We start from the raw sequence: 11,810 nt of genomic DNA, 5'->3' as shown, positions 1-11,810 counted from the left end.
TAGATAGATAGATAGATAGATAGAATAAATATACTACCTAATTCAAAAATTAGATAAACAAATTTTTAAAATAAAAGACACGTGAACAAGACCCAGCTGAGCGGCCCTGCCAACTCTGTGCCCCAGGTCCCTGGAATAAGAAGGCACAGGCTGCCCCAACACACACACAGGATGTACACGGGCTGCTTCAGCCCCTGCTCCAGGCATCTGGCCCTCCTCCATCGCAAACACTTCAGCCTGGCTGCCTTCACCGGGATGTGGGTCTGGGGGCTTGAACAGCAGCTGGTTCATCTGCCACACCCCAGCCAGCACTGCCTCTGGCCCCAGAGATCCCTGCCAGCCTTCCCCATCCTGTTTCACCCATAGGCACTCAGCCAGGGCCGCACCATGCTGCTTCTTCCTCTTCCTCTGCTTCTCTTTTCTTCTTCCTTTACCTTTTTGCTTTATCTTCCTTCACTCCCCAATGGAGTATTATTAGCACACTCTCTCTGGAAGGCTATTTGGTCATCTGTAGCAGACACTTAAAAATAAGCCCTCTGGCTTAGCAGCCCCAATTCTAGAAACTTCCCTATAGAAAAGCAGTCCGAGTGTGGATGAAGATTCCTGTATGCTGATGTTTGTCACAATGTTGTTTCTAAAAGGGGAAAATTGGAATTCTATATATCCAAAAATAAGTCAAATGTTATAGTATACTCATCTGACAGAATATTATGCCACCATCAAAAAAAATCATTTCAATGACTATTTAATAATCTGAGAAAAGATGAGACAACACAAGCAGTTTGCCCAACTGCATGTATATAGTTGATTCTCATTATTCATGGTGTTTACAATCTATAAGGTCACCAGGAACCCTGAATTGGTGAACACTGACTCATTACCCCAGAGGAGAAGCAGGGTTAAATTCCTGCCAGCCTCTGTCACAACGTTTTTGTCAACTGATCAATAGGTAACCTTGGTTTATGTGTGCCTCTGTGGAAGGACGTTACTTTTTAATATATATTGTTGAGTCATCAGCATTGAACTCACAGCCAATGGCACTGTGACTGAAGCCTGCAGGAAGCTCACCTGTCACACGCACTTCCTCTGTCAGGCACATCACGGCTGTTTGGAGCTTAGGAAAGCCAGACGGCACTTCAGCATGACATTTGGGGTATTTTAAACAGTGAAGTTGCCAACAAAGGCACAAAAACGTGAAAAACATGAGACTACACAGGACACGTGTTTTGTCTGTGTCCTTTGATATGTGTCCTGTGTGGTATCATATTTTGAGACTCTCTGCCTCCCCGCTTCAACTCTCACGGAGTAAATACATGTCTTTTGATCATGGACACGTGTTTACTCCATGAGAGCTGGAGCAGGGAGGCAGAGTCACCTTGTTCAACCTCAGCAACCAACATACGTGCTGGGAGATTCCAATTTTTCGAAGCCCTGAAAGTGTCCTCAAATCATCGCTAAAGTGCCACGAGTGTTGCTTTTGGGCTTGCAAAATCAATATTTTCATTATTTTATTCCCAGTAAGTGGGAAGAGGGGAGGTAAGAAGGTAGTGGGAGCTAAAGAGAAAACATACTAGAAGGAAATACAAATAAATGTTACCAGTAATTCTCTCCAGGGTGGTGCAGGGTACAGAATATGGTGCAGGGTACAGAATATGGTGCAGTGGGAGTTTTTGTTGTTTTCCTTTTCTCTGATTTTTTCAATTTTTTGCAATTTGTGGGTTTTATTCTTGAATTCATAAAAGAAAAAAGTTGTTTTAAAACTTCCTGTCCTGCCCTACAAGTACCTCTACCTTTTGTTTCTTCCATACCATGAAGTGCACAGTCGCACGCACTCTTCCACACGCCTATCTTCTTAGTAACTTGGCCAAATCAAGTATGGGTCACATCTTGGATAATACTGCCACCAAGCGTCCATAAGGGGAAATGCAAAGAAGGCCGGCTGGGGTGGGTGGGGCACACAGAAGGTAACCTCAGGGCTCTTCAGCTTAGGATGTAATGAGAAAAAAGGGACATGCAAGCAGGCTAAAAGAGAGGGACAGGCAGAATGAGACACGCCATAAGAGCAGCAGAAGTGGGGAGGCCACAAGGAAGTGGCTCAGGGAAGAGAGGACGCAAAGGCCTGGGGACCACCGGAGAAGGCTGGCCAGATTGAAACTTTCAAGACAGAGTGTTGCAGCTGCCTCCTTCACCATAAGGTCATTCTTCAACTCCCTCCACCTCTTTCTAGAGGAAAAATGGGAGGTGCAGCTTCTTGCATGAGCCCAGATGCCAACCCACTGTATACAGTCACTTGTCTTGGCCACCTTTGTCCCTTCACCTCCCCTAGATAGTGGTACCTTCCTACAGAAATCCCCAGGGCCAGCCAAGGGCATCTCAGAACAGAAGACCCAGGGAGATCAAAGATGCTAGCAGGGACCCAGGAGTAGCCAGGAGCCCCAGAGCTCTGAGGCTTAGTTCCAACGAATGTGAAGGCACATCGGTCTTGGTTCCAGCCACCATCGAAATACCTCCCGTGTTGGGAATGCGAAATAAGAACAATCTCAGGACATGAATTTCCCAAGTGTCAAGTGGAAAAATTAATCCTAATCCTTGGAGCTAGTGTCCCACAAAAAACATACAGCCGCAGCTTCCTCTTTCCTTCCTGCCTTCAAGTAGCTGTCCTCATTCCTCCAGATGCCAGGAGTAGGGCGTAAGACCCGTACCCTGAGCCCACACCAAAACCTGCACTCAGGTGAGGATCTGCAGCGAGCAGTTACACCTCCACATGAACGAGTTTAAAATCTGCATTACATCCCCGTGTACACTTTCAATGGGACCTGTGCTAGTCTCTGAGGAGAGACAGCCCAGCTCAAAGGGGCTCCTGATGGCCACCGTCAGTATAATTCAAACACCAACACAACAATGACTGATTTAACACATTAAAAATAAAAAGCGTTGAGGTCCATACTAATACTCAACGAGGCAGGAAGGAGAAAGCTCTTCTTTGCAGGAAAAAAATCGGCTAATCAAGAGAAAAAGAATGATAATGAGAAAATCACCACTTTGCAGTCCCAACTAAATGACTTCTTCAGACAGGAAGATCAATGGATGCTCAGACCATTAGGTAAGAGATAGCTGAGAAATAGGATATCCGTGCAGTGCCAAGATATCGCCCACAGTTTACTTGCTAATTACAAAGGGGGAACATTTACTTTTATAAGGGAGCCGTCTGGAGGCATCACTTTCACCGTGTGATCAGGCAGTCCTCCCTGATGATGGGACGACCTGACATGATGGCTTTCTATTGTGATGCCATATGACATGCAGAACATCACCTATGCTGACTTCTTGCCGAAATACTTCATCTGAATCTACCCGAGTCTCTAGACCTAACTTCCAGTTTACAGGAAAGAGAGGAGCCAGACAAACAAGTTAAACAACAGAAGGAAACAATCGAACAAATCCAGTACTTGGACAAATGGCCTGGGGCTGTTCAAAAATTCGATGCATGAGGTGAGAAACAAAGGAATGGTCCTGGGAACAGCTGGCAGTGGCTACGGGGACACGAGGTAGGGGTGGGCCCTGGGGACATGTTTAAAGTCAAAAGCTAGAGATGGCATGTGTGATATGGAGAGAGAAAAAAGGGAAGAATCAAGGCAGGTCCACATTTTCTGCCTTTGATGGTTGTACCTAGTTAATACAGAGGCTTTTGGATATGGGGCAGTTTGCGCAGAGAAAATGACTCCCTCCAGGGCTCAGAGGAGCAGCAGGCAGAGCTGTTTAGAGGCTCAGAGAGGCCTGGGGTTGAAGGGAGGGGTTGGAGAGCTACCGAGTTCTCTGCCGAGAGGTGATGGCTGAAGCCTGGGAGGGCTGGGGCTGCCAGGAAAGCCTGCAGGGGGCACACAGACACTGTGGGCTGGGCAGCCTGTGCAGAGACAAGGGCTGGGACAGAAGTCAGCAGGGACTGGAGCCACAGCACCACCTCAGGGCAGGAAGGCGGGCTGCAAGGAAGAGACGAGGGCGCCCACCAGAGGGGTCTTTCTCTGCCCAACTCCCCCCACAACATTTTTAAAATAATCATTATGTTTTTATCCCACATCTTTAAAATATAGTTTCCCTATCTTTATGCCTTCATGTCTGGTTTCCACGCTATTGCTCCATTTTCCCCCAAATGTTCCTCTACTATCCACTGTCCGACATCCTCTCCTGGGCTATCCACATCTATGTGTCTGTCTGGGACACCCCCAGGCAGACCTGTCCACATTCGTGTGCCGGGCAGCCTCTGAGAGCTGGGCCTGTGTGGTGGGGGCGCCTCGCTCTGTCTTGCTCTCACCCCGCACTGTCCACAGGGCACCAGGAAGTCCCCTCCCAAGAGAACCCTCCTGCTCCCTTACTCCTTACCATTTTCCCCGCAAAGCTGACCTCCACAAAGGGGTCCACCAAGTTCTTCTTGTTACTCTCAAAGCCAAAGATCTGTTTCACGTTGTCCATCACGGCATCGTCCACTGGGAAGAGGGACACACCAGTCATTGCCTGCCTGCTGTCTCACCTCCAAAACCCTGACTATCCCCCATCTGTCTCCAGGCAGTCCTGGGACTACCTGAGCAAGAAGTTGTGACCCCTTCACACAGGGACTCAGTCCAGGGGCCTCCCAGAGGGAAGACTGTCTCAGAGCAGCAACTACTGAGAGCACCGGGCCACTTTGTCACCAGTCCCAAACGGCTCATTCACTGTCCTCGCCCTGCATTCAAAGCCTTTCAATCAAATCTACCAACTTATCGACTGCTTGACTGATTAGAAATCTACATCACCAAGGGCAGTAAGTACTCAGAAAAGGACTGGCAGTTGTTATAACAATATCCCATTATTGGTGCCTGGTTGACATTTTCCTTTAAATCTATTAGTGCAGCGATTTACCTGAGGTTAACCAAGAAGTCAATTCTGTTTTTTTTTTTAAGAGTTTTTAATCTATGCTGCCCCAAACCAATTATTTTTTGAATGAGTCAGATTATTTATATATGTAGATATAGATAGATAGATAGATAGATAGATAGATAGATAGATAGATAGATATGTATATGTGTATACACATACATACGTGTATAAAGCATCTTATATTTATAGGCATATGAGTGGGTGAGTGGGGGGGGATAGTTAAAGATTATACACTAGCTAATGTCTACATGAATACAAAAGGCACAACAATTAGCAAACATTTATGATCTGTTTGCCCATCTATTTTTTTTTTTCAAACAACATTGCAGGGAATTCAACACAAAGCTCTTTCGCCCTAAGAAAAGCAAATATTTCTATTTCCCCATGCCCCTCTTGAAGTTCACCAGCCTCACTTCTACATAGTTGCAATCAATAAGTGCAGAATATTTGTAAGCAGGTATTTTAGTACTGAATTAATACCCATTACTTATTTACAGGCTTTCTTCAGGATTTGGTCCAAGTAAGCTTGTACATTTCATTTCTTGATGTCAGCAGCCAAAGCAGAAACTCTCAAACAATTATCTTTATGGAAAAGTTGTAACCAGGGACCCACGTTGCAAACCTTCTCATTGACTATGCTGTGGACAGTGGCTTGGTTGTGTTGATGTATGCTCTAAAATAGCGGCTCACAACTGGGCCTCACAACAGAACAACCTGGGGAGCCTTTAAACCCTACCACTGCTGAACCCTGCCCTAACTCAAGTCCGTCTGAAATACTGGAAGCAGGGCCCTGGCATTTGGACCGTTTTGAATCTTCCCAGGTAATTCTAATATCAGCCCAAGTTGATAACCAGAGCTCTCGAATATTCAGTATAATTCCCCAGCATTTACTAAACACACAGATGGGTCTAGAACCGGGCCAACCACTGTGAGGAACCAGGCAGTGGCCACATTAGCCCTCCTGGGAGGAAGAGATGGTTGCAAGTCGGGTACCCACTGTCCCAGTTTGCCGGAGACCACGGGGTTTCCTGGAACAGGCACTTTCAGTGCTAAAACCAGGACAATCTGAGGCAAGCTAGGATAGTGGGTCACCTTGTGGATCCGTGTCCTTCATCTGTGAAGTCAGGGGGCCCCAGGAGTCCTTCAAGCAAACCTTTCCGACGTTAGAGCAACTGCTCCCCAGTCCAGCTCTGCCGACTTGCAGGATGGGCTTCCTCTTAGAGGGAGGGAAAATCAGGGAGAGCCAGCCCTAAGGCCAGAGTAGAATCCAGATGCTGCTGACTCCTCAATGACAACCAAGCAAATGGGTCCACAAGTAGCCAAATAGCCACACCAGGCCCAGAGGACACTGGAATGGAGCTGAGAGGCAGCTATTACTCTCAAGAGTTCTTGAATCTTTGTAACTCCACCAACACTGATTACTTTTCATTAAATTCTGGTTGTTTTCCTAGACGCCTCTCGTCCCCCAGGGAGCTGACCCCATCCGCCACCGCCCACCCTCACCAGCCCGGCGCCTCCAGCCTGCTGCAGACCTCCCACCCAAGGGCACGCCCCACGCACTCTGTGGCAAGTCCTCAGCCCGGAAGACCTTCAGGCAGAAGTGGGCTCCTCGCAGGGCCACGCCTGTGGGCCGGAGCAGGTTGCTTTCAATGTCCTCCTTGTCTTCAGAGGGGTCTTTTCTCTCCAGCTACAAAGGAAACCAAATATGATTCCTTCACGCTCTCCTGAGCACAGGGTTTGACCCTCCTTTTCTAAGAGTTCCGCCTTCGCCACATAAATGCTGCATTCGGAAGTAAGGCAGACTGCGCTCCGCCACTTAGTCCCATACAAGGGACTACCGCATAGTCCCAGGCAAGGTCCTTCACCTGAGCCCCAGCTTCCTCTTGAGTACAGCAGAGACCATGACACTGACCTTCCAGGACTGTGCGAGGAACATCTCCAATAATGATGGAAATGCACGTGGCACACGGCAAGCATTCCACCAACCTCAGTCTCCTTCCCGCTCTCCCCCACCTCCCAGTTAAAATATAATACAGTAGTAACTGAGGTCTAAGCTGGCCACTCTATCTTCACTAACATGCAGGTGTTCATTCACCCAGCCAGTAGCTACTGAGTGACTAGTAGGTGTCTATATGGTGCTGAAGGGTAGGGGATATGGCAGTGAATAAGGGGACGACATGAATAAGCGCCCTCTTCCCATGGAGCTGACTATCTTGCAGGGAAAACAGACTTTCAGCAAACGAATCCAATAACATGTCCTGTGTCTTGTGGTTGGAACAGTAATAACAAAAATCACATCCCACATGTATTGATGTGGATACACTCTCTCATTTAATCCTCACAGCACCCCCCTTGAGTGGGTCTCAAACTTGGCTGCACATTAGAAACACCTGGGCGGAGGGGCCGGGCGCGGTGGCTCACACCTGTAATCCCAGCACTCTGGGAGGCAAAGGCAGGCAGATCACCTGAGGTCAGGAGTTCAAGACCAGCTCGCCAACATGGGGAAACCCCATCTCTACCAAATAATACAAAAATTAGCCAGGTGTGGTGGCGTGCACCTGTAGTCCCAGCTACTCAGAGGCTGAGACGGGAGAACTGCTTGAACCTGGGAAGCAGAGGTTGCAATGAGCCGAGATTGCACCACTGCACTCCAGCCTGGGCAGCAGAGTGAGACCCCCATCTCAAAAAAAAGGAAAAGAAAAGACACACCTGGGAAGCCGAGGTCACACCCCAGACCAATTAAAACATAATTTCTGGGAGAGAGTACCCATGCAGCAGTGACTTTTAAAGCTTCCCAGATGATTCCAACTGGCAACAGAGGCTGAGAATTAGTGTCTTCTAGACCACTGCTGTGCATTCCAATTAAAACGCAGGTTCTAGTTCAGCAGGTCTGGGGTGGGGCCCAAGAGTCTGCATTTCAACAAGTGTCCAAGTGTTGCCCACGCTGCTTGCCTACAGATGCTCTGGGTGCAAGGGCCTAGAATGCCCCCACTTTACAGATACAAAAGCTGAAGTTTAACACAGGCTGGAAGCAGAACCCACGTGCTTGGAGAGCACAGAGCAAGGGGGATTGTAACTATACTGAGGTGGGGTCAGAAATGCTGCCCAGCTTGAGACCTGGATGATGAGCAAGAGGTGGAGGCATCCAGACGAGGAGGCAACTCATGCAGAGGCCTTCGCACAAGGGGAAGTTGGCAGCTGGAGGAACAGACAAAAGATCTGGTGGCTGCTCTTGGGCTAGCAAGCAGCGAAGGGACAGGAGAATAGCAAGGTCAGGCTGTGCCCAGCAGCCCACTCCTTGGACAGTTGCCTGGACTAGCCTCACCTCATTCATTTCTCACTCAGTCACACTTGACACGTAGAAACCTGCTTCAGGATCCTTGCAGCAAAACACTCAATCCCAGAATGCCCATATCACAGCAATGCCCAAAGGGATGTGTTCTGTGTTTATTCTCCTCAGCTCATATCAGAAGAAAACAATCATCTTTCAGGCATCCATAAAAGTGTCTATTCCCCTAGACAATAAGCACTGATTGAGCACCTACTGTGTACAAGACCTGCCATACTAGGCAAGAGGGGAGATAAAAGATATCATATTTGCTATATTGTCCCCATCATCAAGAAACTGAATCTCAGTGATGAAGGCAGACACATAAGCTGGTTAGACTACCAAAGGGCTGGGTGGTGGCCCAAAGGAAAGACCAATACATTTTCCTGGAGGACATCTTCCTGGAGGCAAGCTTCAGGGAGGAAGTGGCATCTGAACTGGGCCTGGAAGAACAAATTGGCGCTTGGTAGGCAAAGAGAGGGAAGGTATTTCAGCAGGGGAAAAGGCCGGAGAGGAATGGAAAAGTGTTCTGGAAAGAGTCATATCATCTGGTGTGGCCACAGACAGGGCCCATGAAGATACATAACAGCAAGTGGGACTGGGAAACTGGGCTAAGGCCAAATGTCAAGGACCTTGAATGTCATGCTAAGGATCTTGGACTCTATCCTGAAAGAAATGGGAAGTCGCTGGACATTTTGTAAGAGGAGACACGCATGATTCTACCTGGGTTTAAAAATGATGACTGTTGGCCAGGCACAGTGGCTCACGCCTGTAATTCTAGCACTTTGGGAGGCCAAGACAGGTGGATCACAAGGTCAGGAGTTTGAGACTAGCCTGACCAATATGGTGAAAACCCATCTCTACTAAAAATACAAAAAGTAGCTGGGCATGGTGGTACACGCCTATAATCCCAGCTACTCAGGAGGCTGAGGCAGGAGAATTGCTTGAACTCGGGAGGCGGAGGTTGCAGTGAGCCAAGATTGTACCACAGCACTCCAGCCTGGGTGACAGAGCAAGACTCTATCTCAAAAATAAAAATAAAAATAAGGATGACTGGTGATAAGGTGGGGATAGGTGAAGAAGTATAATGTAAGAAGTTAGGAGACCTCAAAGGACACTTAGGAGGGATGGCAGAAACTGCTAGTTGTTCCCCCACATCCAATCTTTTCTGCCTCCTCTAACAAACCCTCAATTTTTAGCTGGACAGCATTAGGATGGACTTTATTTCCTAGGCTCCCTCGTAGTTAGATGTGGCCACGTGACTAAGTTCTGGTCAATAGGACCTAAGCACAAATGTGTACAACTTCTGGGTCACACCTTTGAAGGAAGAGATGTGGTCTCCATAGTCCTTTACTCCCATTTCCCTGGCTGGAGTACAGACATGGTGATGGGAACTGGAGCAACCATCTTGGGCCGTGTGATGGAGGCTGCATGATGATCACAGTGGAGAAAAGACCAGGAGCCTGGGTCTCTGATCACTGCCAAAGCACTGTGCCTATTCTGGACTGTGGCATTCATGAGAGAGAAATAAACATCTGTCCTCCTTAGTGCCTATTATTTGGGGCATCTTTGTTACACCAGCTGAACCTGTATTGTAATTCACAAAGAGACCCAAGTGAGAGAGAGTGGGAGCTGGGCCTCAAACTCTGGTCTTGTGATGGGAAAAAGAAGAGGCATACACTGAGGTTTTCACACCAACAAGACTGGCCAACTACTTGCATGGGGACTGAGGGGTAAAGAATGAAACTCTGGCCTCTGGTTTGGGGGACTAAGTGGCTAAACATGCAATTTCCTAAGATGTCACCTAATACAGGATGGGGAACAGGTGTGGGGAGTGGGCAGCAAATGATACTAGGCTTTGCTCTAATAAGTCAGAGGGGCCTAAGGGACACGTTAATGTGGCCTGATAACAAGACAACTGAAACTGAGCGTCCGGAGCTCAGAAGGTCCAGGCTGGAGAAGAGCAATTTACGAGTCTCAGGTGGTGTCTGAAAGACACGGACTCCTCAACAGTGAGGGGCAGGACACAGCAAAGGAACAGGGACTGAACTGCAACATCGAATTTGAAGAACCCACTGGAAAAAGAGCAGGGAGAATCAGGAGAATCATAAATGCTAAGGGAGGAGGCAATTTCAAATACAGTGTGGGATCTGGAATTGAATGCTGTGGAGCCGTGGTGCAGACTAACAACAGGGGAGAGCTCCTAAGCTCTGGTGATGAGTGACCCTTACACCAGTGGTTTCAGGGAGGGGAGGTGGTAGGATTCCTACTGAAGAGAAAGAATGAGCAGCTGGTAGTGGAGTGGAAAAAGGGGGACGCAGTGCACCCTGTCAAGAAGTTGGTGATGACCAGCAGTAGGAGAGAGAGAAAATAGTAGTGGAGAGGAGGGGTGGGGAGAAATGAGTCAAGGAAGGGGTGCTTTAGGATGAGGAAATCTTGAGCCTGGTACAGATCATGGAGCAGGAGGCAGAGGACATAAGTGTGAGAAGAGATCAGAAAGAGGAGGCAAATAACACAGTGGAGGCTGTGAGGTCATGGCCAGGAGGTGGTGGGATGATGGAGCGGGAGGGGCGGCGGAAGGGAGGGAAGGTGGATAAAGATGGGGGGGGCAAGTTGAGGACCACGGGAGCTCCCAGAGCTCTCACCACTACATCGCTGTGCAGCTCTGCCTCTCCAAGGGAAGCTGAGGTTGGAGCTTAGGAAAGGGAAGAAAGTCTGGAAACAGCCAGGAGAGATAAGGAGTAAGGAGATGAGGAGAATGAGATAAGGAGTAAACTACACCCAGGTAAAGGAAGAGGCAGACAGCACCCAGGGCCCAGCTGAAACCCACCTTCAGCCAAGCAGCACGTCCAGGTGGCCAAGGAACCAGTGTTGAGGATGGGGGGGACACGAGGCATGGCAGGAGACCCCAAGGGCCCTGTCCTCCTCTCCCTCCCTGCACAGTGCCATCAGCCATGTTCAGGATGCCCTGGTACCTCACCCCTGACCTTCACCTCACCCCTGACCTTCACCTCACTCCTGACCTTCAGGACTCCTGGCTTGCCCTTGCCCAACACGTCCACTACCCACATGCCTCTCTTGTGCTTCTGCGCTGCTGAACACCACGAGACAAGTGGCTCCACTACAAACAAAGCGTCCAACCCAGAGTGGGCACTCTGGTGTTTGTGCAGAAATCCTTTCATTAAATCTAGCCCGTCATTCCTCTCCCACAAAGATGGCTCCAAACCTTTTCTCCTCCTCTCAAACATACAAAGATGCGGATACCTCCCCTGCTCTCAACACTTTCCTCATTCTTACCACCTCCAACTTATAACTTTACTTACTGACATGTAGAGATGAGCATGATACATTCTTAGGCAATGAAATTCAAGTCACAACATAATATATATAGAATAAGCTCACTGTTGCAAAAAGAAAAATATATGTGTATCCTTCCAGAGGGATGTGCAATGAGATGATAATACCTCTCTCAGAGTGGTAGGATTATGAGTGATTCATTTTTTTTTTTTTTTTTTTTTTTTTGAGACAATCATTCATTTATTGGACAGGGCAAGGTCATTTAAAGATT

General features: G+C 48.2%; 1 protein-coding gene across 1 annotated transcript in view; it reads right to left on the bottom strand.

Moving 5' to 3' along the window:
• Window positions 1–1,837: 1,837 nt before the first annotated feature.
• LOC113222305 (dysferlin-like) overlaps window positions 1,838–11,810 on the bottom strand; it is a 41,472-nt gene continuing 31,499 nt past the window's right edge. The window contains exons 11-13 of the mRNA XM_026451799.1: window positions 6,475–6,601; window positions 4,381–4,484; window positions 1,838–1,897 (exon numbers count right to left, since the gene is read on the bottom strand). Of these exons, the coding sequence (XP_026307584.1) occupies window positions 1,853–1,897; window positions 4,381–4,484; window positions 6,475–6,601 (276 nt within the window). The 3' untranslated portion in view covers window positions 1,838–1,852. The remainder of the gene's footprint in view (window positions 1,898–4,380; window positions 4,485–6,474; window positions 6,602–11,810) is intronic.

The sequence above is a fragment of the Piliocolobus tephrosceles genome, unplaced genomic scaffold (genome assembly GCF_002776525.5).
Source record: "Piliocolobus tephrosceles isolate RC106 unplaced genomic scaffold, ASM277652v3 unscaffolded_30464, whole genome shotgun sequence".
NCBI lineage: Eukaryota > Metazoa > Chordata > Mammalia > Primates > Cercopithecidae > Piliocolobus > Piliocolobus tephrosceles.
Note: the sequence above shows the minus strand (reverse complement) of the source record. Positions and strands in the feature narration are given on the sequence as shown.